This window comes from Globicephala melas, chromosome 2, assembly GCF_963455315.2.
Source record: "Globicephala melas chromosome 2, mGloMel1.2, whole genome shotgun sequence".
In the NCBI taxonomy this organism is placed as follows: domain Eukaryota; kingdom Metazoa; phylum Chordata; class Mammalia; order Artiodactyla; family Delphinidae; genus Globicephala; species Globicephala melas.
In genome coordinates this window covers 143,153,182-143,180,009 of record NC_083315.2, presented here as the reverse complement: position 1 = coordinate 143,180,009, position 26,828 = coordinate 143,153,182, and the positions used below count along the sequence as shown (strand labels likewise).

The 26,828-nt window shown below is 45.4% G+C and overlaps 1 protein-coding gene across 1 annotated transcript; it reads left to right on the top strand.

Moving 5' to 3' along the window:
• Positions 1-1,114: 1,114 nt before the first annotated feature.
• PLEK2 (pleckstrin 2) lies at positions 1,115-25,586 on the top strand. The gene is made up of 9 exons (XM_030855287.2): positions 1,115-1,197; positions 8,752-8,916; positions 18,014-18,195; positions 19,408-19,499; positions 19,813-20,000; positions 20,224-20,325; positions 22,063-22,146; positions 23,058-23,136; positions 23,890-25,586. The coding sequence occupies exons 1-9, from the start codon at positions 1,156-1,158 to the stop codon at positions 24,015-24,017; spliced, it is 1,062 nt and encodes a 353-aa protein (XP_030711147.1). The 5' UTR covers positions 1,115-1,155; the 3' UTR covers positions 24,018-25,586.
• Positions 25,587-26,828: the final 1,242 nt, after the last annotated feature.

Below are 26,828 nucleotides of genomic sequence, written 5' to 3'. Positions count from 1 at the left end.
GTGGAAGCCCCATTGCTTTTGGACTCCTCTGGGATCCAAAAGTCGCTTTTTGCAGAAGGCTGAAATGGGCCATTTCCAGGGCACGGGAGCCCGTTGTGCTTTGGGAGTGGGCTCCAGCCTGGGTCTGAAAGGCAGTCGGGGCACCATCTCCCAATCTAGAGCTTTCTCTTCCCTTTGAGGCATCTGGGGCCTTTCCCCTTCCTGGTGAACAGTCCTAACAGGGCCCTTCACACTGCAGGGCAAACAAGGAATAAACTGACCTTCTCCTAAGGACTACCAGACAGGATCAGTTTTACTGATGCTTCCTTTTGTTTCAGGCTCCAATATGGCTTGTTGTCCATCCATCCAGTCCTCACTTAAATTTGTGACATTCTGTTCATCATGGATTTTTTTTTGCATTAATTTTTACTAAAATTTGAAAAAATATTTAACATATTTTAAAACATTGCATTAAAATATTATTTATCTTGATTACTGAGCTCCTTGGCACTCCCGTAACTTTTGCCCCTAATGATGGAAACTTCAGCTCTAACTTTTTGAGGGGAGAGGTGTATTTTGGAGACCGACTGTGCCTGCTTCCTTAAACCTGTGACCTTGCTAATGGGAACTTTTCTCTGCCCCCACCAGAGGCCAGGATAAAGCTCCCAGCCTGGTTCCAACTCCTCCACTCTCCCACCCCCATTTCCATGGAGCTCAGGAATGACCCCAAATCTTTGAAATCCTTTCGGTTCAGCTTAATTCCGTTAAGTATTAGTCAACAGCAATATACTAAGTGCCAGGTAAGTACCTGGTTAAGGCTGGGAGTGGAGGAAGATGGGCAAAGACGGGAAGAGTCAGAGGCGCAGAGCGCGCTGGGGGAACCTGGATGGAGAAAGCCTGGGCGGGGGAGGCTCCGGGAGGCGACACGGGGGCGGCCCTCCCCTGAGGACTAACCACGAACCTTAGGGCACCTTCGGCGGGGAGACCACGTCAGAAATCCCGTCCGGGACTGACTTCCTGCCCGGGAGGCCCCGCGGCCTCGGGCCCTGGGCGCGGGCCAGCGGGGCGGCGCCGGCGCCGGATCGGAGGCGCTTCTTGGGCGCAGCGCGCGCCGAGCTGCGCGCGGAGGAGCGGGAGCGCGGGACGGCGCACCGGGGAGGGCGCGCTGGCGGCGACATGGAGGACGGCGTGCTCAAGGAGGGCTTCCTCGTCAAGAGGGTGAGCGCAACGGAGCCTCTCCGGACACGGCCCGGGGCGGGCCCGCGGCGGGCGCCGGCTCACCTGAGCCGCGGTCGGCCGGCCTGGGGCCACGCTGGGCGGAGTCGCGTGTAGTAGGGAAAGACGGGTGGACGGTGGTTGGGGGTGAGCTTTAGATAGAAAAGAGGGGCCAGGGCACAGGCGAGGAGGAGAATCCCGCTTGGCTAGGGCGTGTGGGGTGCAGGGGGCGGCTACTCGTAGTGGACAGCTTAATTAAAACAACTTACTAAAATACGAAGCGTATAGGATTTAAATATGATGTATTAAAACAACGAAAGTGTGTTCGGTAGTCCCCAGCGCCCGTCCAGTTAATGCATCATCTCCTATATTCTTCACAATAACCCGTGAAGGAGGAGGAAGCTTATGTTTCTTAAGCCCCTATTGTGCACCAGTCCTGGACGTTGTCTCCTTTAATCCTCCCAACAGTCCGACAGGTTGGTGGTACCACATTACCCACCCACCCCCGTTTCTTCAAGGGGAAAACAAAGCTCCAAGAGGTTAAGTAACTCAGGATCTGGACTAGTGGGTGATGGAACAGGATCAAACCCACTCAGGCTGACTCCAAACCGTTTTCTGCCCACTGCAGGGTGGGTATTGTTATTCCTGTATTACAGATGAGGAAACAGGGGTAGAAAGATGAGAGCGCTTGCCCAGAGCCCCAGGGCTAATAACAGCCGGGACTGGAACCTCCATCCTCGTTTCTTCCACATCACCCCATGTGGCCTTTCCCACAGCAAGCAAGAGTCCAGACAAAAGCTCAACATATAGGGAGGGCTTCCCTGGTGGTGCAGTGGTTGAGAGTCCGCCTGCCGATGCAGGGGACATGGGTTCGTGCGCCGGTCGGGGAGGATCCCACATGCCACAGAGCGGCTGGGCCCGTGAGCCATGGCCGCTGAGCCTGCGCGTCCGGAGCCTGTGCTCCGCAACGGGAGAGGCCGCAACAGTGAGAAGCCTGCGTACCGCAAAAAAAAAAAAAAAAAAAGTAGAAAATGAATGAAAAAGCAGCTGCAAGAGGAAATTAGATTTTTAAAAGTTCTTTTAACATTGATGTTCACACGAAACATTTATGCTAACCCTAAGAGCAGAGCATAAAATCTGGGGATGAGCCTTTTGGCTCTTCTGAGTTTATAGCTTTGGGAGGGGGATGGATGAAGAGGGATGAAGGGACTCGGCCTCCCCTGGCCACCAGATCAACCCTGAGGTCTCAAGTCACTTTCTGTTCAATAGGTAATGCAGCCATGTTATTTTACACACTGTTTGACATAGGAGGGCGGGTGTGTTGTTTGCTCAAAACTGTAAGCAGGAGGTGTAGGAGGCTGTGCCGGATCAAGGGTCAGAGTGGATACAAGCAGGTACAAAATTCCACGCCTGTTCCATGCCACTGGGATTAAAGTGATAGGTTGGTCCCTCACAGTTTGTGGAGGCAGCTGCACCTCAGAGAGACCACCTATGGGGAGCTTTTCCTGCAGCTTATAAGGTGAGAGGGAGAGGGGTTTGGGCAGGGGTTTTGATGGGCATTGTTGATTGCCGGGATAGCCGAGCCCTGGTAGGGGCCTGTTGAGGACAAGCCCTCGCAGAGGGGCCCTTTGGGGCGTCCCCTTGTTCCTGGGGGTTACCTTATATGATTCCCCACCACCACCACCACGACGCAGAGTCAGGGGAGGGCTGGAGGGAAGGAAGGATGTGAGTTCTCTTCCAGATGGGCCACCCAGTCCAGGGTGGCAGCTTAGGGAGTATAGGGTACAGGGAAGTGAGGACAGTCAACCAGGTCTGGCCCCAAGAGCCCACCGAGGGCCTTGGCTGAAATACCTAAAGCACATTCCAGCCAAACCCAAAGACAAGAGTTTGGAGCTGGAGCCTGACCCTGAGGCAAGCGGAAGCCACACCCTTTCCTACAAGGCAGGGATGGGGCCCCTGCCCCTGCTAACTGTCCCTGCCCACTGATCAGTCGGACTTTTCCTCTCCCCCATTTCCCCTCTCCTCCTGGATGGCAACAGCAGCCCCCGTGGCCACTGGAGAAGGTGCAAGGCTACGACGGGGGGATTCCACAGATTCAGGGGGGGTTTACGGTCCAGAAGTGGGGCAGGGCCCAAGCTGGAAACCCAGCATACAGAACAGTCATCACCAGTGAGGGCAAAGCAGGAGACGGGCAGGGACATGATGGATTTGGCTCTTAATCCAGCCCAGACAAGAAAGAAGCAAAGCTCCCGACAGAAATGCAGAATGCTCACTTGGCCTGGCTTTAGAAGGAGGGTGAGGGGGAAGGAAGGCGGATCTGCGTGGGTAGGACTGCTTGTGCTTTAAGCAGCAGCTGAAGCACTGAATCAGGCATTGCTGCCTGGCTCGTACCTCAGAAACAACACTCAGAAAATGACATGGCAGTGTCGACACGCTTTGGCCTAGAAAGTTCATTTGTAGGACTCTGTCCCCAGGAAATGCCATACAAGCTTTAGGAACAAAGTGTTATTTCTGTCGTGAAAAAACTGGAAACTACCTATATGTCTCCCCAAATAAACAAATGATTACAAGTGAATTTTAGTTATGCAGATGTTAAAAATGTTTATAATATTATAATCCAAAGAGTAAAAATATAAATGGTATGAGTAAGGAAAAAATTTGCTTGGAAGAAGAAAGCAAGAAGGCTAGAAGAAGTTTCGAAAGCTAAAGGTCTCACATCGTGGTGTTCGCAGGGCCACACTCCTTCTGAAACCCGCAGGGGAGAATCCTTCTTTGTCGCTTTTGTTTCCTGTATTCGCAGGCTGTAAAGGAAACACGCAGCTTTTTCCTTCCTGTGTAGGAAAAACCTAGCTCTTCCCCACTGTGTGTTTCTCTATCCTGTGGGGTTCCTTTACTTTTACACAGAACACTTCACTTCTGACTCTTCTAGTCACCAAACGTGTGGAAGTTTTTCCCTACACCAAGCAATTCTCTGCAACACCCAGTGTGTGTCCTATAATTTAACTGAAGTCTGACGCTATCAACTCAGAGACGGCGTTAGATCCCACAGCATGAGAACTCAGTCCTACAAGACTGCTTCCCCAGCCCTCCCCCATGCCCCAACACACACACACACTTCAGACACCAGTCAAAAGCCCAGGTTGTCACCTGTACTCTGACCAACTGCCTATAGATCAGAGGTTCCAGGGAAACACTTAACTTATGTTTACCAGCTTATTAAAGAATGTGATAAAGGAAAGAAATGAGCATCCGGATGGAAGAGATGTGTAGGGCAAGGTTTGTGGGAAGGGGCCCAAAGCTTCTGTGCCCTCTCCGAGTGTACCACTCTCCCACCACCCCCGTGTGTCCCCCAACCTGGAAACTCTCCAAATCCCATATTTCTGGGACCTTATGGAGGTGTCATCATGTAAGCATGATAGATTGTTAACTCCATTTCCAGCCCTTCTCTTTTCTCAAGAGAATGGGAGGGGGGGCTGAAAATTCCAAGCTTCTAATCATGGTGTGGTCTTTCCAGTGACCAGCCCTCACCCAGGAGCCCACCCAGAGTTGCCTCATTAGCACAAAAGATACTCCTGTCACCCAGGAAATTACAGGGGGTTCAGGAGCTCTGTACCAAGAACCGGGGTCAGAGAGCAATATATTGCATTTTCTGTTATCTCACACAGGCACTCCTTGCTGTTCCTTGAGTTGTAGATGCATAATCCTATCTCTGCCTCCATCATCACATGACTGTCTTCTCCCTGTGTGTCTTTCAGTGTCCAAATTTTCCTCTTCATATAAGGACACCAATCATATTAGTGTTATTAGGGCCACCCTAGTGTAGTATGACCTCACCTTAACCTGATTACATCTGCAAAGACCCTATTTCCAAATAAGATCACATTCACAGTTCCCTGGGGTTAAGACTTCAATGTATCTTTTGGGGGGACATAATTCAACCCACAACACATACCATCTCTGCTTCTCTGGGGTTGTAGGGTCTTGGGCAAGACCTTTCTGGGTCTCAGTTTCCTCATCATTAAAGTTAGGGAGTATAGTATAGGCTTTTTCAAAGGGTCCTCCAGCTGTAACACTCTGTGCTTTTTTTTTTCAATTTTTATTTATTTATTTAATTTTTATTTTTGGCTGTGTTGGGTCTTTGTTGCTATGCACAGGCTTTCTCTAGTTGCAGAGAGAAGCTAGTGGGGGCTACTCTTCATTGCGGTGCATGGGCTTCTTATTGTGGTGGCTTCTCTTTGTTGCGGAGCTCTAGGCGTACGGGCTACAGTAGTTGTGGCACGCGGGCTCAGTAGTTGTGGCACGCAGGCTCAGTAGTTGTGGCTTGTGGGCTCTAGAGCACAGGCTCAGTAGTTGTGGCACATGGGCTTAGTTGCTCCGCGGCATGTGGGATCTTCCCGGACCAGGGCTCGAACCCGTGTCTCCTGCATTGGCAGGCGGATTCTTAATCATTGTGCCACCAGAGAAGTCCCATTCTGTGCTTCTTAAGCCCAGTCCTAGGGTCACATCCCAGCTTATGGAATCTCCTCCTTCCCCCTAAGGGGGCTCTAAGCCATTCATGGTCCAACTGGCCTCTGGTCCCAGTCAGCCACTTACAGACAAGGAGCCTGGAGAGGGAGGCAGATTCCCAGGTGAAGGGAAGCCTGGGTTCTTTTTCAGCTTATACCACTGTCCTTTCGGCCTCTGACACCGTTTGCCTGCTGATTTTGGATGAGTCCCTTACGCCGTCTGATATGGCGAAGCTTATCTGAGAAGCAGGGATAAGGGGGCTTTCCTTCTCATTTTGTGGGTTATTACAGTAACCTCCAGCTGAGCTGGCTGCTCCAGTCTGGCCGACCTTACTCAGCTGTTCGCTCAGGTGTGGTCGATTGATCCTTTTAACATGAGAACCTACTGCTTGTCATCCTTCTGCTTAAGTCTTCAGGGACTCCCCTCCGGCCACAGTGAAGTCACCAGCTGCTCCGAGTTTTCCACCTACGTAGTAGATTCTATCTCATCAGCCTTTCTTCGATTGCTCTCCTTTGCTGTCAGTCTGGATTCTTGGCTGCTCATAACACGGTCCACTCTAGCAAGTTTCAACGGAAGGGATTTCATAGAGAATAATAAATATCAAGTAACTCGGGAATATTTGGGAGGGCCGGGTGCCACACAGCCAGAGATGATGCAGCCAGACCAAAATATCCAACAGCACCACCATACGTTTCTTGTGGAAACGTCACTGCCGCCGCTGTTTGCCACTTGTCCCTGGTAACTCTGGGGATTGGGTGTCAGAAGAACCTGTCCTTCCACCACTGTCCTGCCACCTTGGTGGCTGCCAAACATGTATCAATGCCCCATGCACAGGACTGGCAGCAGCCTGGCCACCTCCCTGTTCCTTCCTGCCGTCGATTCTGGGAAATGTAGCATTTTGTCCAGGAATCGTAGCCCTATCTCTATTGGTTTGTTCTGCTCAACAGGTGTTGGTTACACTTTTCTCCCTAACATCTCCAGGCCCCTTTCTCCTTTCCGGTTGTTTTAGTTTATTAGGGCTGCTGTAACAAAATACCACAGACAGGACCCCCTAAACAACACATTTATCGTCTTGCAGTTCTGGAGGTCGGAGTCTAAGGTCAAGTTGTTGGCAGGCTTGGTTTCCTCTGAGGCCTCTCTCCTCGGCTGGTAGATGACGCCTCTTGCTGTGTGCTCACATGGCCTTTCCTCTGCGTGCACGCCTCCCTGACATCTGCGTGTCCAAATTTCCTCTCCTTGTGAAGACCCCGGTCAGGTTGGATTAAGGCCCAACTAATGGCCTTATTTAACCTAATCACCCCTTTAAAGGCCCTGTCTCCAAATACAGTCACATTCTAAGGTAGTAGGGGGTTAGGGCTTCAACATATGAATGGGGAGGGGGGGATAATTCAGCTCAGAACACCTATGTTTTAAGGTTTAAGACTATTTTGCCCCCTCCCCTTCTCCGCCTCACACCGGCCCCCATGCCGGAGCCACACCTGTGTGCCAGCAACTGCCTTTACTGCTAATGCTGCGCCAGGACCCCCTCAGCAGGGATTGCTGGGCGAGGGGACTTGAGTCTGGGCCACGTGGTCTGGTGTAGACCAGTGCTCACACAGTCGACTCCTTCGACAATTTGCGGTTCCCTAACACAGTCAGTACACGCACGCTGAGCGCGGAACAGAATTGCAGCACCACAGGTATGAGAACTGAAGGGGCCTTTGAAATTAATAAATGCTGGGTCAGGAAACCAGTGAATCGGGGACAGTCTCTGAATCAGATAAAGTGCATCTCTCTTGGTTAGAATCCAGCCCTAATTGGGCTCTGCTCTGGGAAACATGCCAAGAAAGTCACTTTCATGAGCGTGCACAAAATCATTTCATTCTGATTCTTCAGCAGACATTCTCCCATCCACTGTTCTGTTCTAGAAGCGGACTCTCTGCCTTCACCTGACTATCCTGTCCACTGGCTCCATGACCCACCTGAGAGCCCCCCAAACTCCCCTGCCTTTTAGGCCTGTCACAGCAGGCTAGGTAAAAATGTTAGGGTCCTTAACAATTTGTGGCTTCAACTTTACAAATTGCCCACATCCTTCAACGAACAATATTCTTTTTTCGGAATACATCCTAAGGAAAAAAAATTAAGAGATGCAGATCAAAATTTATGTGCAAGGATATTCATTGCAGAGTTGTTTATAATAGTGGGAAAAAAACGACCTCAGTTACAACAGGAGATGGACAAGAAAATGATGCAGCCACCTAGTGGTCATTAAAAGACATGTTTTAAAGAAATTTAATGGTGTGAGACGATGCTTGGCAAAAGAAAAACTAGAAAATAAAACTCATATATGTAATATCCTGATTTTTAAAAAAACTAGAAAGTAAAAACTAAAAGGGAAAAAGACTGGAAGGAAATACAAAATGTTAACAATGGCTGTCTCCCAGTAGCAGGATCTTTTCTTCTGTTGACTTTGCAGTTTCTTTCGAGGCTTATTATAACCAGAAAAAAAGAACAGATGGGAACTAGAAAGTCAATGCCAAAGGTGTTTGTTACATACTCAAAAGAGATGGCAAAGAGATCCAAAGCTCATGCTTTCTTCATGAAAATGAAAATAAAACATGTGATTCTGAACTGGATCCTTTGGCAATTAAGAACATTATTGGGGTAATTGGTGAAACTTGAATGGAGTTTGTGGAACAGATGAAAATAATATATTCATGTAAATTTCCTAATGTTGATTGTATTGTGGTTATGTTGGAAATACCCTTTTTAGTTTTTGGTAGGAGTTACACAATAAAATACTGAGAAGTGATTGGAGCTTCATCATGTTAAAAACTAACTCTTAATTGCTTTTGTAAAAAAATTTATAATTTTCTTCAGCTTTTCTCTGAATTGAAACTATTTCAAAGTAAAAAAATAAAATTAAGCTAAAAAAGAGAGATAATTCTGTCCCCTTATTGGAGAGTTGATCCCATGGCACAGTCTGGTCACCTGTGCCATGGGCCACCTCTCCCTGGACACCACGTTGTCCCCTCGGCCACCTCACCTCAGGGTTCTCCTGTCTGTCCTCAGGGTCACATTGTCCACAACTGGAAGGTGCGATGGTTCACCCTTCAGCAGAACACGTTGCTGTACTACAAGCTTGAGGGGGGTCGGAAAGTGATCCCCCCCAAGGGCCGCATCCTTCTGGATGGCTGCACCATCACCTGCCCCTGCCTGGAGTATGAAAACCGACCAGTAAGTGAAGGCCCCCGCTTCCCAGCTCCTCCCTCCCACTCCATGGACCCTCCCGTCTCTGGCCTCTTTGGTGAAGGTGGTGTGGGTCATGGGAAGAGCTGAGTTACTGAAAAACCTAGACTCAAATCCTGGCTGCATCACGTACCAGGCATGTGACCTTGGGCAAGTAATTGCATCTCTTTGAGCCTTAGTCCCTCATCTATAAAATGGGATAAAATAATGACACCTGACTCTCACGACTGTGATGAGAATCATGAAGGTAACGGTGGGTCAAAACACCTTGTAGGCTAGGAGACACTACACAAATGTGAATAATTACTGCTACTTGGGGTTTAATAGGATGACTTTCATCCCCCAAGGGGCACATGTTCCAAAAGTTCGGGGCAGCTTCAACTCTACCATCAGAAACGAATCTGAATTAATCATTTACTGAGGGCCCATTAAGTACCAAGAAATTTGCTGGGCTTGGAGGTGTCAAGGAAGAAAATGGTAAGATTGCTTCTTTCAGTTAATGATCTTATTATGAAAGCAAGTGATTAACAGAAAAACATTCAGAGTTCCAAATGTTGGTACAAACATTATTAGCCACAGAGAACACTGTATTGCTGAAGGGGAGGAAAATGCCATCATAGGCTGTCTGCTCAGGTACAGCTTTGAGGGGGATAGAGGTTTGGGCAAAGATCTGAAAGAGGAAAGAGGCAGAGGTTCCAGGCAGGTAGAAGGTCTTGGGTAAAAGTGGAGGGACAGGTAGGGATAAATTTAGAGATCAGGATGGGCATTGTGGCCAAAGGGTATGTTCAATGAAGGAGTGGTGGGAGATTGGCTGGGGCCAGGTACAGGTAATAGGGAGCCATTGAAGGTCTTGACTGAGAGAAGGGGCTGGTGAAAACTCTCTTAGGAAGACCAAAATGAACACCTAAGCTCAGTTCCTAATAAGATAACTAGTTCCATAAAGAAGGGGTCTTACTATTTTCTTCTTTCTTATCATGTTTTTCTTCTCTGACTCTTCTAGACAAATTGATGAATCTTCTAAGTATAAGAAAATATTAATGACAGTCAGTTCTGGGTAATGGGTTTACTGGTGTTTGTTTTGTACTCCTTTATAGTTTAAAATTTTTCTCAAATAGGAAACAAAAGGAGCTGATAAAAATCAGGCATGAAATGAGGCAGAAAGAAGGGATGAACCTGAGGAAACATTATGAAGGAAACATTGACAGGACATCGTTGACTGGATGTTCAGGGCAAGGGAGAGAGAGGCATTGAATATCATTCCAGCCTAAGAGGCTGCAAAAGTGAAATGTCATTCTGTAATTTCCACTGCAAACCTGGAAATGCCACTGATTAAAAGAGATGGCGTAGCTCTCCGTGGGGGTGGGATGGGACTGCTGGGGAGTGCTGAGCCTGGTAAGAGACTTGGGTCTGCATCTTCTTCCTTGTAGCATCATCAGACCAGACACAATGTCTGGGCACATAGCAGATGCTTAGTAAATGTTTGTTGAATAAATGGTTAATGAAAAAGAAAGATTTACAGATAAGTGAGACAGTTCTAAGAAGACAACCTAGTTTTCTAGGTGCATTTAAGACTCTGGGTTTCAATAAATTAAACCTTGGAACTTGTAGGTTAACTTTTTCTTGGGGGTGGTAATTTTTAAAAATTGGAGTATAATTGCTTTACAATGTTGTGTTAGTTTCTGCTGTACGACGAAGTGAATCAGCTATATGTATACGTGTATCCCCTCCCTCTTGGACCTCTCTCCCACCCCCCCCCATCCCACCCATCTAGGTCGTCACAGAACACCAAGCTGAGCTTCCTGTGCTTTATAGCATGTTCCCACTAGCTATCTATTTTGCACATGGTGGTGTATATATGTCAGTCCTAATCTCCCAGTTCATCCCACTCTCCCCTTCCCGCCCCGTGTCCACATGTCTGATCTCTATGTCTGTGTCTCTATTCTAGATTCCACGTATATGCATTAATATACAATATTTGTTTTTCTCTTTCTGACTTGTTTCACTCTGTATGACAGACTCTAGGTCTATCCACATCTCTACAAATGACCCAATTTAGTTCTTTTTTATGGCTGAGTAATGTTCCATTGTATATATGCGCCCCATCTTCTTTATCCATTCATCTGTTGATGGACATTTAGGTTGCTTGCATGTCCTGGCTATTGTAAATAGTGCTGCAATACACATTGGGGTACATGTGTCTTTTTTTTTTTTTTTTTTTTACATGTGTCTTTTTGAATTATGGTTTTCTCGGGGTATAAGCCCAGCAGTGGGATTGCTGAGTCATATGGTAGTTCTATTTTTAGTTTTTTAAGGAACCTCCATACTGTTCTTCACAGTGGCTGTATCAATTTACATCCCACCAACAGTGCAAGAGGGTTCCCTTTTCTCCACACCCTCTCCACTATCTACTGTTTGTAGATTTTCTGATGATGGCCATTCTGACTGGTGTGAGGTGATACCTCATTGAAGTTTTGATTTGCATTTCTCTAATAATTAGTGATGTTGAGCATTTTTCATGTGCCTCTTGGCCATCTGTATGTCTTCTTTGGAGAAATGTCTATTTAGGTCTTCTGCCCATTTTTGGATGGGGTTGTCTGTTTTTCTGATATTGAGCTGCATGAGCTGTTTGTATATTTTGGAGATTAATCCTTTGTCAGTTGCTTCATTTGCAAATATTTTCTCCCATTCTGAGGGTTGTCTTTTCATCTTGTTTATGGTTTCCTTTGCTGTGCAAAAGCTTTTAAGTTTAATTAGGTCCCATTTGTTTATTTTTCTTTTAATTTTCATTACTCTAGTAACGGTCAAAAAAGATCTTGCTGTGATTTATGTCAAAGAGTGTTTTTCCTATGTTTTCCTCTAAGAGTTTTATAGTGCCCAGCCTTACATTTAGGTCTTTAATCCATTTTGAGTTTATTTTTGTGTATGGTGTTAGGTAGGGTTCTAATTTCATTCTTTTACATATAGCTTTCCAGTTTTCCCAGCAAAGAGACTGTCTTTTCTCTGTTATATATTCTTGCTTCCTTTTCATAGATTAGTTGACCTTAGGTGCGTGGGTTTATCTCTGGGCTTTCTATCCTGTACCATTGATCTATATTTCTGTTTTTGTGCCAGTACCACACTGTCTTGATTACTGTAGCTTTGTAGTATAGTCTGAAGTGAGGGAGCCTGATTCCTCCAGCTCCATTTTTCTTTCTCAAGATTGCTTTGGCTGTTTGAGGTCTTTTGTGTTTCCATACAAACTGTAAAATTTTTTGTTCTAATTCTGTGAAAAATGTCACTGGTAATTTGATAGGGATTGCATTGAATCTGTAGATTGCTTTGGGTAGTATTGTCATTTTCACAATATTGATTCTTCTAATCCAAGAACACAGTATATCTCTGCATCTGTTTGTGTCATCTTTGATTTATTTCATCAGTGTTTTATAGTTTTCTGAGTACAGGTCTTTTGCGTTGTTAGGTAGGTTTATTCCTAGGTATTTTATTCTTTTTGTTGCGATGGTAAATGGGATTGTTTCCTTAATTTTTCTTTCTGATCTTTCATTGTTAGTGTTTAGGAATGCAAGAGATTTCTGTACATTAATTTTGTATCCTGCAACTCTACCAAATCCGCTGCTTAGCTCTAGTGGTTTTCTGGTGGCATCTTTAGGATTTGCTATGTATAATATCATATTATCTGCAAACAGTGATGGTTTTACTTCTTCTTTTCCAATTTGTATTCCTTTTATTTCTTTTTCTTCTCTGATTGCCGTGGCTAGGACTTCCAAAACTATGTTGAATAAGAGTGGCGAGAGTGGACAGCCTTGTCTTGTTCCTGATCCTAGAGAAAATGCTTTCAGTTTTTCTCCATTGAGAATGATGTCTGCTGTGGGTTTGTCATATATAGCCTTTATTATGTTGAGGTAGGTTCCCTCTATGCCCACTTTCTGGAGAGTTTATCATAAATTGTTGTTGAATTTTGTCAAAAGCTTTTTCTGCATCTATTGAGATGATCCTATGGTTTTTATTCTTTAATTTGTTAATATGGTGTGTGACATTGACTGATTTGCATATATTGAAGAATCCTTGCATCCCTGGGATAAATCCCACTTGATCATGGTGTATGATCCTTTTAACGTGTTGTTGGTTTCTGTTTGCTAGAATTTTGTTGAGGATTTTTGCATCTATATTCATCGGTGATATTGGTCTGTAACTTTCTTTTTTGTGTGTGATATCTTTGTCTCATTTTGGTATCAGGGTGATGGTGGCCTCGTAGAATGAGTTTGGGAGTGTTCCTCCCTCTGCAATTTTTTGGAAGAGTTTGAGAAGTATAGGTGTTAGCTCTTCTCTAAATGTTTGATAGAATTAGTCTGTGAAGCCATCTGATCCTGGACTTTTATTTGCTGGGAGATTTTTAAATTACAGTTTCAATTTCATTACTTGTGATTGGTCTGTTTATATTTTCTAATTCTTCCTGGTTCAATCTTGGAAAGTTGTACCTTTCCAAGAATTTCTCCATGTCTTCCAGGTTGTCCATATTATTGGCATATAGTTGCTTGTAGTAGTCTTTTATAATCCTTTGTATTTCTGTGGTGTCAGTTGTAATTTCTCCTTTTTCATTTCTAATTTTATTGATTTGAAACCTCTCCCTTTTTTTCCTTGGTGAGTCTGGCTAAAGGTTTATCAATTTTGTTTATCTTCTCAAAGAACCAACTTTTTTGATCTTTGCTATAGTTTTCTTCATTTCTATTTCATTTATTTCTGCTCTGATCTTTATGATTTCTTTTCTTCTACTAACTTTGGGTTTTTTTTGTTCTTCTCTCTCTGGTTGCTTTAGGTGTAAGGTTAGATTGTTTAGATTGTTAGATTGTTAAATTGTTAGATTGTTTATTTGAGATTTTTCTTATTTCCTGAGGTGAGATTGAATTGCTATAAACTTCCCTCTTAGAACTGCTTTTGCTGCATCCCATAGGTTTTGCATTGTTGTGCTTTCATTGTCATTTGTTTCTATGTATTTTTTAATTTCGTCTTTGATTTCTTCAGTGATCTCTTGGTTATTTTGTAGTGTATTGTTTAGCCTCCATGTGTTTGTGTTTTTTACAGTTTTTTTCCTGTAATTGACTTCTAATTTCATAGCGTTGTGGTCAGAAAAGATGCTTGATACGATTTCAGTTTTCTTAAATTTTCCGAGGCTTGATTTGTGACCCAGGATGTGATCTATCCTGGAGAATGTTCCATGTGTACTTGAGAAGAAAGTGTATTTTGCTGCTTTTGAGTGGAATGTACTATAAATATCAATTAAATCTATCTGGTCTATTGTGTCATTTAAAGCTTGTGTTTCCTTATTATTTTCTGTCTGGATGATCTGTCCATTGGTGTAAGTGAAGTGTTAAAGTCCCCCACTATTATTGTGTTACTGTCGATTTCCCCTTTTATGGCTGTTAGCATTTGCCCTATGTTTTGAGGTGCTCCTATGTTGGGTGCATAAATATTTACGATTGTGATATCTTCTTCTTGGATTGATCCCTTGTTAATTATGTAGTGTCCTTCCTTATCTCTTGTAACAGTCTTTATTTTAAAGTCTATTTTATCTGATATGAGTATTGCTACTCCAGCTTTCTTTTCATTTCCATTTGCATGGTATATCTTTTTCCATCCCCTCACTTTCAGTCTGTATGTGTCCCTAGGTCTGAAGTGGGTCTCTTGTAGACAGCCTATGTACGGGTCTTGTTTTTGTATCTATTCAGCCAGTCTGTGTCTTTTGGTTGGAGCATTTAATCCATTTACACTCAAGGTAATTATCCATACGTATGTTCCTATTACCATTTTCTTAATTGCTTTGGGTTTGTTTTTGTGGGTCTTTTTCTTCTCTTGTGTTTCCCTCCTAGAGAAGTTCCTTTGCTGTAAAGCTGGTTTGATGGTGCTGAATTCTCTTTGCTTTTGCTTGTCTGTAAAGCTTTTGATTTTTCTGTCCAATCTGAATAAGATCCTTGCTGGGTAGAGTAATCTTGGTTGTAGGTTTTTCCCTTTTATCACTTTAAATATATCCTGCCACTCCCTTCTGGCCTGCAGAGCTTCTGCTGAAAAATCAGATGACAACCTTATGGGGATTCCCTTGTATGTTATTTGTTGCTTTTCCCTTGCTGCTTTTAATATTTTTTCTTTGAATTTAATTTTTGTTAGTGTGAGTAATATGTGTCTTGGTGTGTTTCTCTCTGGGTTTACCCTGTATGGGACTCTCTGCACTTCCTGGACTGGGGTGGCTATTTCCTTTCCCATGTTAAGGAAGTTTTTGACTGTAATCTCTTCCAATATTGTCTCAGACCCTTTCTCTTTCTCTTCTTCTGAGACCCTTATAATTTGTATGTTGGTGCATTTAATGTTGTCCTAGAGGTCTCTGAGACTGTCCTCACTTCTTTTCATTCGTTTTTCTGTGTTCTGCTCCTCAGCAGTTATTTCCACCATTTTATCTTCCAGGTCACTTATTCATACTTCTGCTTCAGTTATTCTGCCATTGATTCCTCCTAGTGTGTTTTTCATTTCAGTTATTGTGCTGTTCATCACTGTTTGTTTGGTCTTTAGTTCTTCTACGTCCTTGTTAAACATTTCTTGTATTTTCTCAATCTGTGCCTCCATTCTGTTTCTGAGATTCTGGATCATCTTTACTATCATTACTCTGAATTCTTTTTCAGGTAGGTTGCCTATTTCCTCTTCATTTATTTGGTCTTGTAGGTTTTTACCTTGCTTCTTCATCTGTAACATATTTTTGTGTTGTCTCATTTTTCTTTGATGGGTGGGGCTGTGTTCCTGTCTTACTGTTTGTTTGGCCTGAGGCGTCCATTACTGGAGTTTGCAGGCAGTTGGATAGAGCTAGGTCTTGGTGCCGAGATGAGGACCTCCAGGAGATCTCACAACGATTAATATTCCCTGGGGTCTGAGGTTCACTGTTAGTCCAGCGGTTTGGGCTTAGTGCTCCCACCACAGGAGCTCAGGTCTGAGCCCCGGCCTGGGAATCAAGCCGTGCAGCACAGCAAAAAAAAAGCAAAACAGTAACAAAGAATAAAAAATAAAATAAAATTGGAAAAATTAAAAATATATTAGGAAAAATAAAAATATAAATGAAACAACCACAAGGCAAAACAGAACCACGACAGCAAAAAAAAAAAAAAAAAAAAAAAAAGAAGCCTGGAAAAGGCCTTGGTGGTGGGCGGAGCTTAGGTGCAGCACGGCTGGAGGGGGTCCCGGAGGGCTGAGGTTTAGGCCCAGCGCCCCGGCAGGCTCTCTGGGGCTCAAGCAGGCAGGGGAGACGCTAGCCTCGTTCCCCTCCGATCCCCCAGTACCCCGAAGGTCTCTCCCCATCCCTGCTAATCCCTGCTCCATGGGCAGGCTCCTCCAATCATGGGAACCCCTCCCTTCCCCCAGCCGCCCCTCAGAGGTGCCAGTCCCATCCCGCCTCCGCTTTTCCTCCCCTCCCCCTTCCCCCCAACATCCTACCCGGTTGCTCGGGGATTCCTCCCGTCCCTTTAGGTTTCCGAGGTCCCTGACCAGTGCCTGGTAGGGGCCCTAGTTGTGAGGAGACGCGAACTCCACCTCTTCCTACTCTGCCATCTTGGCTCCTCCTCTGTTGTAGGTTAACTTGTTGACCTGATACCACCTCATAGTCTTTAAGGAACAGTGGAGAGCAGAAGTGCTGGTAGAACAGGTGGGCGATAGGAAAACTTTGTTCTGTGTTTCAAAAAAGGAGACAAGTTGCTAGCTGGAGCTGTGAACTTCTTGCTAATTCTACGTAAAATTCTCAAACAGAGAAAATTGGCATCTGCCAGTCCATGACTACTTGAGGGGGAAGAAGCCAAGAGGAGTCAGTAGGTTCACTAAGAACAAGTTATAAAGTGTATCGTGTGTGTGTGTGTGTGTGTGTGTGTGTGTGTGTGTGTGTGTGTTTTAATTAGGGAAGCTATAAAAAAGTGTGTCTGGGTTTCATGTGGAACTTTATAGTCTCTCCTGAGATCTTTTCATTAAAATGGCGAACTACAGACTGACAGGGTGCTGGTTGAACTCATCTTTCCACGATGTTGATGAGTGAATCCATGTTAACTTGGAGGAACATGGTACTCTTTGGGACCGTGAGCCCGCCTTGTCTTATCCACCATTTTTGCTGTTTAGGTGAAGGACTTGATGAAGTTTGCAAGCAAAGCGAGGTAGGAGCTAATACATTGGAAAACAGAATCAGAATGAGACAGAATCCTTCTGTTTTGCAACAGAAGTGGTGAGCCCAGTCTACTCAGATGACATTTAGTAGGATCAACATGCAAAATCTCAACGTTTGAAAAAAACCCCTAAATGCCCATTTAAAAGATGGAGGAGATGTGGCCCACCTGAAAAAGACTCTCAGCTGACTGCACAGAGCATCAAGCCCTGAGGATGCCACTGCTAATGAGACCTCAGGCCCATGCTGTCTTGTACCCCCAGACCTTCCCTGGAGCAGTTTGTTCCATTCCAAGGGTCATATTTTATGAGAATGTTGAACCAACTGCAGAACATTTAGCAGGGCATAAACTGGTTGAGAAAGTTTAAACAGTATCATATGAGGAACGTGTGAAAGACTTGGGATGATTAGACCCGATTAGAGAGAGGATGAAAAGGAACAGAACTAACAGTTCCTTCAAGGTAGGCATTAATAGCCTCATATGACAGATGAAGGAACTGAGAGTCAGTGGGTCCTTTAATGTGCCCAAACGTCCATAGCTAAGTATCCACATCAGTGTGACCTGGAAGCCTGTGCATTTCCCACTTCAGCACAGGGGCTGTCATAGGAGGTGAGCTTAATCTATGTGGTTCTAGAAGGCAGAATCAGGAGCAGAGAGACCGAGTGCCCAGGAAGCAGACCCTATGCTAATGAGTCTGTTCAAAGGGGAAAGGTGGTGAGCTCCCCGTCACTGGAGGTATACAAGCAAATCTTTAAAGACCACCAGCTGGGGTGTGGTTGAGCGCTCGGGCACTCGGCAGTCACTGGACCACGTGGCCTCCCAGATTCCCCTCGGTTCTGTCATTTTAGCTGCTCAGCCAGCATTCTCTTGCCTGCTTGGTCTGACTGGCTGTTTTCCCACAGCTCCTCATTAAGCTGAAGACTCAAACATCCACGGAGTACTTCCTGGAGGCCTGTTCTCGAGAGGAGAGGGACGCCTGGGCCTTTGAGATAACAGGAGCTATTCACGCGGGGCAGCCGGGCAAGGTCCAACAGCTCCACATATTGAAGAACTCCTTCAAGCTGCCCCCTCACATCAGCCTGCAGTGAGTGCCTGGGCCCTGCCCTTGCCCTATCTGGCCTGGCTGCAGACTCTTCTGTGTGTGTGCAGCGGGGATGCGGGGTTGGGGTGGGGTTTGGCGGGGGGAGCGGCCTGTGGCTGTTACCCAGGCCTGACTGGTACCACCATTGTACTTCAGGGCCTTTCGCTGTCACTGTCCTGCTTACATTGTTTTCTCTGCCTGGGAGTGGCCCTACCTACCTGCCCTGGGAACCTCTTGGGGCCTCTGCTGCTCCTGCCCCCCTCAGTGTCTTGACATCCTCTCTTCAGTTTCACCCAGGGTGCTCAGGGCTATGTGACAGCTCCCCAGGAATCCCTGCTCACCCAAGTCATTAGTCTTGTTTGCAGCCTGGGGGCAAGAACGATGTGTTCCGGTAGCGGTTGCATTCTCACTCTGTGGGATTCTTCATCCATTCATCCATTCATTCATTTATTCATTCATTCAAGAAACAGTTATTGAGTGCCTACTGCATGCCATACATTGCTCTAGGTGCTCAGGAGATGCAAATGAGAATAAACAAAGTCTCATCTCAGGGGCTTTCCAGCCCAAGTACATAAACAGAGAATGAGAAAAGATCTTCCATTTGTGGCAGGAATCATCCCACAGAACAGAAGGAAAACAGTAGTGGAGGCGATACTATAAAGTAGGGATGGATGAAAGGAGTTCCCATCATGGAATCTCTTACATCAGCCCATCTGCAGGAAATACCCCCTAACCTTCCAGGTAGCAAAACTACCAAAAAGCTTCATACCAGGCTCTGGGATCTTGATTGTGCATCTAGGGCGCGGCTGAACCGTGGTGAGTGCAAGGAGGACCAGTGGCAGATGAGTGTGGGTTCAAGTGATGGGTGACTTTGAGAAGTAGCTGGAGGAGTTTGAACTTTATGCAGTAGATCATAGAGAATCATTACTGAACATTCTTTTGTTTCTAAATTAAAAGCCACACCTCATTAGTTCTACTACAGAAGTAATACCTGTCTAGTCTAGAAATATTAGAACATTTAGATGAGCAAGAAGAAAAAGAAACGTCCCCAAATCCTACCTCTCAAATGCTGATGCATAATGGAATACCCCTTTTTTTGCGATGTGTATCCTCCCATGTGCCATGTGCTTTACATCCTTAGCAATGACTTTTGGACCCTCCCTCATACCTGTCAGTGTGACCAGGGTCCCTCTCCTTTGCCTTCCTTCTGTGTAGTCGCATCGTGGACAAGATGCACGACAGCAGCAGCGGAATCCGGCCAAGCCCCAACATGGAGCAGGGAAGCACCTACAAAAAGACCTTCATAGGTGAGCCTCCCCTCTCGGGGGCTGGGCCAGGCACTGGAAACCTGGGGCTTGGTGATCCGGGACTCTGTGCTTGAACGGCTTGTGTTGAGGCCAGAGCTGCCTGCCAGCCGAGGGGCTGGCCTGCGATGGCCACATGTGAGTGCGGCCACAGCTCTGAGCAGCAGGTGTGACCTTCGGTCTGCTCTAGGGCAGAGCCCCAAGGCTATGCAAGGCTGCCCAAGAGGTCCAGGTCAATGAGGTCACAGCCAAGCACCCCTGAGGAAGCTGGTCTGGAGCCTGTCGTCTGACGGGTGCTGCCCTTACCCTGATGCAGGCTCCTCCCTGGTGGACTGGCTCATCTCCAACAACTTTGCAGCCAGCCGTCTGGAGGCCGTGACCCTGGCCTCCATGCTCATGGAGGAGAACTTCCTGAGGCCGGTAGGCACCCGAAGCACGGGAGCCATTCGCTCTGGGGATCTGGCTGATCAGTTCCTGGATGACTCCATGGCCCTGTACACTTTTGTAAGTTAGGGAGTGGGTTCCTGTTGCCACTGGGGCAGAGAGAGGAAGAGGCAACAGAGTGGGGGGGCGGGCGGGGATCCACAGTCACGGGTGAGAGGCCAAGCTTCACCCCAGGTGGAGTGGGTTTTCTGTATGCAGGCTTTTCCTTTTCCCCGCGGTAGCCTCCACAGCCTAGACCTAGGACTTTTTGGTAACAGAGTCCTTGCTCTCTCCTTCCCGCTAGGCTGAGAGCCCCAAGAGGAAGATAAGCTCCAAGGAAGAAATCAGTCTCAGCACCGTGGAGTTAAGTGGCACAGTGGTAAAGCAAGGCTATCTGGCCAAGCAGGTATGGCCGCCTTGGAGCGGGGAGCAGATGGGCAGTTCGCAAGCTCGGGGGAGGCAGGAATCCCCGCAAAGGGCGGGAAGGGCTGAGACTGCCAGGGGCACTAATTATCAGCAGAATCTGCTAAAGTCAGGGTCCAGTGGCAGCCACCGGGAGCAAATCAAGGGGCATGCACGTGTCCACTCGCGCATACACGAGCCCCAGACAAGGGGGCGTTCCGGGAAAAGTGCACACAAGTAGTTAACACAGCATTAGAAAACAATGCCTGTGTCACTGCCCAGTTCACTTATTTGTCTGGAAGGGCATTGCCCACTGGTTCGCATTTTGCCTTTGCTGGCTTTCTGCTCCCTGAGGCTTCCTGGGGTCTCTGTCTGCTTTTGTGGGACTCTGCCTGCCCCCTTGAGAAGTATTTTCTCCACCTACTTCAGTGGGTTGAAGGTGAAATTCTGCAGTGTAATCTCTGTGTTTAAAAACTGACCATGGCCACTGCTCCTACCATGTTGGGAGAGCGGCCACGTTAAGCAGGGACAGCCGGGTCACAGTCACACCTGCGGCATGTCCACCTGTGCCTGCAAACCAAGCTGCCGCGTCCCGGCACGTGAGGTGTAAGCCAGTCTCCTACACACCTCTTGTGTCTATGCACTCCTGACACGCCACGTGAATGTGTGCGTCTGTACAACACTGCTCAGCACCGTTCCCATCTTCTTGGAGCACTCGATGTCATTGTCACCTGCTTCTTGCGTATCAGGATCCCCTTCTGCTCTTAGATTGCTTACCGTCCACATAACTGCCTGTTTATTCCAAGGGCTCTGCTTCTGCTGGGCCTGAAGGGAGTCTGGTGAGGGGAGGTAGTGAGGTCCTGGGAGAGGAGGAGGGTGTGGGAGGGACTCGGGGTGCTCCAGACTAGAGGGTTAAGGAAGCTTTGTGACCTAGGGGTGAAGCCACAGTCACACGCACGGCAGTATCTTCCACGCTTAGATTTAAACATATAATTGATTGTTTCTTACTCTTTTTTTTTTTTTGCAGTAGAGTTGATTTACAAGGTCGTGTTAGTTTTTGGTGTCCAGCAAAGTGATTCAGTTATAAATATATATATACATATTCTTTTTCCTATTCTTTTCCTTTATGGTTTATTACAGGATATTGAATATAGTTCCCTGTGCTATACAGTAGGACCTTGTTGTTTATCCGTTTCATATATAATAGTTTGTATCTGCTAATCCCCAACTCCTAATTTATCCCTCCCCCACCCCCTTTCCCCTTTGGTAACCATACGCCTTACTCTTCTTCTGATGCAGAATGCCGAAGTGGTTTTCACTGTATATAAGCACACATATATTCCTGTAGGTGTAGGTTTGTTTTCGGACTAAGTTGACGCTTAAAATTTGGTGCCTTTGGGTTCAAGTTTGCCTGTGAGTTCTTGGTCCAGTTGAAACCTGTGACCTCCCTGTCCTCCGTCTGCCCTGAGTGGTGTCCAGGCAGTGCTCCCCCTTTCTTTCAGTGCTGACCCTCTTTGGCTGTGTCAGCTCGGCTAAAGGTGACTGCTGTTGGTGAAGTGTCACTGAGCCGTGAAGTCCATGACACGTCACTGCAATCCCCAGGTCTCCAGGCTCTTTTGAGAAAGTCGTTCGTTGGAGCAGGCTGGCTGGGAGGTTCGAGGTTCCGCACTGGCGGCACAGAGGTGGGAGGAAGTGACTGAGAGCTGTCACCGATGAGCCTTGCACCCTCTCTTTGCCTCAGGGGCACAAGAGGAAAAACTGGAAGGTGCGGCGCTTTGTTCTGAGGAAGGACCCGGCTTTTCTGCATTACTACGACCCTTCCAAAGTGAGTGCCTTGTCATGCTCCCAGACACATCTCTCCAGAGCAGAGCAGGCAGCTGGCTTCACCTCCGCCCTTCCTCCCAGCATCCCTACCATAACTCCCACCCACTATGCCTTTCCTTCCACGGTGCAAGCTACCCCTCACAGTCTGATCACTCCTTTCTTTCATCACATTGTTGCCTGCTCAGTGGATCTACATTGTTTTGAGAGGAAAAGCGTCTTTCAGTTTCTCCAAAGCTGGCTGTGTGCCTAGGGAAGGTGAGGTGCGCTGATAAAGAGACTCCTAACTGGTGCTTTCTAGTCTCTTTTCACCCCTTTCCACCCAAAGAGTCCATGAATTCTGCCCCCTCAACCTCATGTCCCCACCAACGTTTTGAAAGGTTTCTTTTACCATTTAATATTTAAGCCATAATTCTGAGTTTCAGATAATAAGTATTCCTGCATGCTGGGTTTGATCTAATTCCAATCAGAAGAAAAGAAAAATGTCCTTTTAGTCAGCCTGTTCAGCCTTGTCTTGGTAGATGTATTCATTTGTTTTTTGAAATAAGAATGGACGTTCCTCCCTTGCTGAGCTTCAGTCAGGAACCCCACCCTAAGCTGAGAAACTGAAGGAGCTTGAAACAGCCCCCCACCCTGGGACCCTGCTAGACCACAGGGAGGGCCGAGGGACAGGGAGGGCCGAGGGACAGGGAGGGGGTTGGCACTGCTGCAGCTGGCTGTGGAATGAAGAAGCCCGGACTTCCTCGCTGGTGCAGACGACTTGCCATGTGATGTCCAAGTTCAGCCTCAACTGCTGTTACAAATGACTCCACAGACTACTTTAGCAGGCTGACTGCGGGTGGTTATAGATGAGAGGGTGACTCTTCTTTTTTGTGCCTTCACACAGTTCCTAATCAGGTCTCCTTTCCTTTGCAGGAAGAGAACCGGCCAGTGGGTGGGTTTTCTCTTCGTGGTTCACTCGTATCTGCTCTGGAGGATAATGGCGTTCCCACTGGTAAGGGGCAACTTTCGCCCTGGCCTGATCTCGGGGGCCTCCCTCCTGTGCTCTCAGTTAACACTCTGCTGATGAAGGGCTAAGCTGTGAGGGCTGATGGGCTTTCTCAGCGAGACGATGAATGGTGTGAGCTTTGAAGCCGATTAGAGAAAGGGCAAGTGGGGTGTTCTTAGTGTGTTAACAACACAACTAAATGACCCTTGTCTTTCATATTCTTTCCCATCCTTTTCTGTGCTTACTGGCCCATAGGCTTCCACCTAAGAACAGTAGCTTACAATAGTGCTTAAGGATTGACAACACACTATTAGCACACTAATTTCACAATAGACAGTTGAGGTAGGAGGATAGTATTATTCTTAACTTATGGATGTAGAGATTGAGGTTCAAAGAAGTTAAACAATTCAAGTCAAATCCCACATCTGTGTCTGGTTTTAACATAAACATACTGGACTCTTTGATGTGAGTTAGACTGTAGACCTGTGGTTTGCATAGGGGGCAGGCCAAGAGGGCTTCCAAGAATGTCCAGACATAGCACTGGCAGGCCTTAAGGCACAGGTGAGGGAGAGGGGATGGACAGGAGGAATACAGGAAAGCACACATCTGGTGGGATTTCCTAACCATACACATTTGTACTAAGAAATACTTCATGGTATGTGTTTTTGTCTGTGTCTCAGTTGACTTTCAGCTACTCCCAGCTGAAGGCAGACATGGATGTTCACTCGCTGATTTTTTTTTTTTTTTCTTCCTGCCTAGGGGTTAAAGGGAATGTCCAGGGAAATCTCTTCAAAGTGATTACTAAGGATGACACACACTATTATATCCAGGCCAGCAGCAAGGCTGAGCGTTCAGAGTGGATTGAAGCTATCAAAAAGCTAACGTGACAAGGACCTGAGGGAATGGGATCAGGATTCCTCCCTCTTAACAGATGACACAGGATTTCCTGGAAAACGGGAATGTGTTAAGACTTTTAGCTTTTTCTATTTTGTACTGCTTTGGAGTGAGATTGGTGAAGAGTTCCTTAGATTACAGTGGGCAGTGGTGCTATTTCCTTCCCCACCTTCAAAGTTAACATGGAAATGCTAGAATAGCCATTAGGCATCAGCATCTTGACTTTCGCTCATCATCACAACCAGCCATTCCTTGGGTACCAAAGTAGGTTTCCCTTGTCATACTAACTGGCCACGTTGTAATACTAAATAAAACACTATAGTCTCATGGTGGCGCTCTCTGAAATGCTGTCAGCAACTCATTCTTTGGAATGAATAAAAATTGTTATTTGTTCCTGGCTATTAGAATTCCTATACCAAGTTTTAGTTTTCAAAGGTTTTTCATAAGGCTATACGAATTATTAGGCAAGCTGATTATAAAAACATCTCAAGTGATCTGTCACTAAAACATGCCTCATCTTAAAGTGGGGATGGGGGGCAAAATTTTGAAAATATCGTTTTGCTTTGAAAAATAAGCTTTCGTAAGTATTATATGTTGCAGAAAAGAAATCATGGACTCAAGACAGATTAGTCACACATATAAAAAAAGTAAAATTACAGTTTTTCTGTGGATAAAAATGTCATTTAGATAGACAGAGCAGGAGTTTGTTGAAGGACAGGAACAGGAGCTCTCTAGAGGACACAGAAAGATGTCAGTGGGAAAAGAATTAAATCAAGGCATGAAATTTTGGGTTTTAGAATGAAGATTAATGGAGACAAATAGGTACCAAGAAGCTTCACCAGTTAGGAGGTTAATCTGAAGTAGTGAAAAGTCTGCATCATACAGTATCTTTAAAAACATTTTTATTACTTTCAAGTTTAATACAGTAATCTGCCAAGTACAAGTGCTTCGGCTTCCTTTAATGAATAGATACGTAACTTACATTTAAGGGGAGTGGATACTTCCAAAGTGCTTAAGTAAAAATTCATTCTCTTCAATAGTTTGAACTGTCTCCTCTTAATCTTGTCTAGAATAACTGATCTGAGGTTTTACTTTAATTCCTTACATTCTAAGAGACTGCCTTTTAAAGCACCATTTTCCATTTGGCATTTCACCAAGGTCTATGTCCTTGGAATTAGTTTCTTTATTGCTTCTTGTTATCAACAGGTGTTTACCTGAATTAAACTGCATTTGGTTTGATGGCTTCTTGACTCTAAATTAGCACAATTACACCCCACTCTGTATGGTATCAGTATCGTGTGTTGAAAAGTAGTTGACTATCACATTGAGGCAAACCAGGGGTCAACTCTCGCCAAGAGTTCTAGCACTTGAATTTTTAAAAATCTGGAACCATTTACACTGTTCTTGATGTAAAAGTAGCTAGGTCAAGTACGGCAGCTGAGTAGTAACTGTACTGCTTAGCACGTCTCTGTAGGTTTCCACTAAGTGTTTGAGCATTAGCCATATAAGTAATGGCTTGTCTTGTTTTACTAGAAAACATGAAAAATGGTTTGCGTTCATATTTTTCCAGGCCATTTAAGATTTTCAACTAATTATGCCTAATGGAGACTCAAACTATTTTCAGTTATGAGTCGATAACCACTTGACCTCAAAGGCAGCATGGGGAATAGATGAAATTGTCAATTTTTAATGAAGAGTCTTTGTGGGGAGAGATCCATTTGGATAAACTGGTCAATTGTCTTTCTTTGTCAATCTGTTCAAGTTATTTGGAGCTGGGTGTGATCTTGTTCTCATATTTGAAAGTGATACTTTTAGGTCACCAGGGTAAGTTTAGTTAGTTCTCTCCTTCATGATCAGTGAGGTATTGATCTTTTTTCTCATAAGGGTCATAAATTTGCAAAATTGTTGCGAAACTGAGCAAAAGACCTGCATGGGATAAAATCACTCACCACTGATGCCACCGGTATTTATCGACAGTTATGGCTTTTGAAGTATTAAAAAAAAATTCAGTAAACAAAGTGAAAATTCAATTCCTCTGCTTACAGCAAACATTTAAGGAGCACCTGTTACAGTTTGATAACATTCTTGATGCTGTGAGCTTTATAGACTTTTTTTTGACTCCTCAGAAAGACTGAAGTGAAAATTATGTGCCAGATTCTCCTCTAAATATTCCCAGTATGCAAGCCAGCAATCATGGCTCCCTCGTGGAAACGGTTATATGAAATTAGACTTCTGGATTTAGAGAGCTAGTAGAGGCTGCTAAGTTAAACAAAGGGACAAACCTTCAAAAATGGCTCAAATGGCTCACCGACACACTCTTCTATTTTCCATTCCCTTTAACACTGAGGTAAGTCTAGTCCTGGACTGACTAAGGTGGGTTAGGTTTAATCTTCTAAGAAGTATTTCTTGGGAATGATTAGTAAAAATTAATTTATCTAGTACCTCAAGTACCCTAAGAGATTAAATTTATGAAGCAGACCAAAGTTAACTTAAGACTTTCTACACCCTGGCTACGGTAACTGTAACTGCAAACCATACGTTATCTATGAAATTTATTTACCTTTGTATATATTATTTATTTACCTTTAGAACAATCAGCTCTTAAAGAAAAAAATGATGGAAACACAGAAAAACCATTGTAATTGTGTTCAAACAGATCCTCACTCTATTATGAAGAGAACTGAAGCTTCTACGTGGCACCTAGCAAATATTTTACTGGAAAAAAACCCCAAAAGTTGGGCAATGAGACTCAAATAACTTAATTTAAAAAGCAGCATCTTTTTCTTAAAAAAAACACCCCTAAA

Coding starts and splice junctions, on each gene's coding strand:
- PLEK2 (XM_030855287.2), top strand. CDS start 1,156: ATGGAGGACGGCGTGCTCAAGGAGGGCTTCCTCGTCAAGAGG. Junction 20,001..20,223: donor CCATGGCCCTGTACACTTTT/GTAAGTTAGGGA, acceptor CCTTCCCGCTAG/GCTGAGAGCCCCAAGAGGAA. Junction 23,137..23,889: donor GGATAATGGCGTTCCCACTG/GTAAGGGGCAAC, acceptor CTTCCTGCCTAG/GGGTTAAAGGGAATGTCCAG.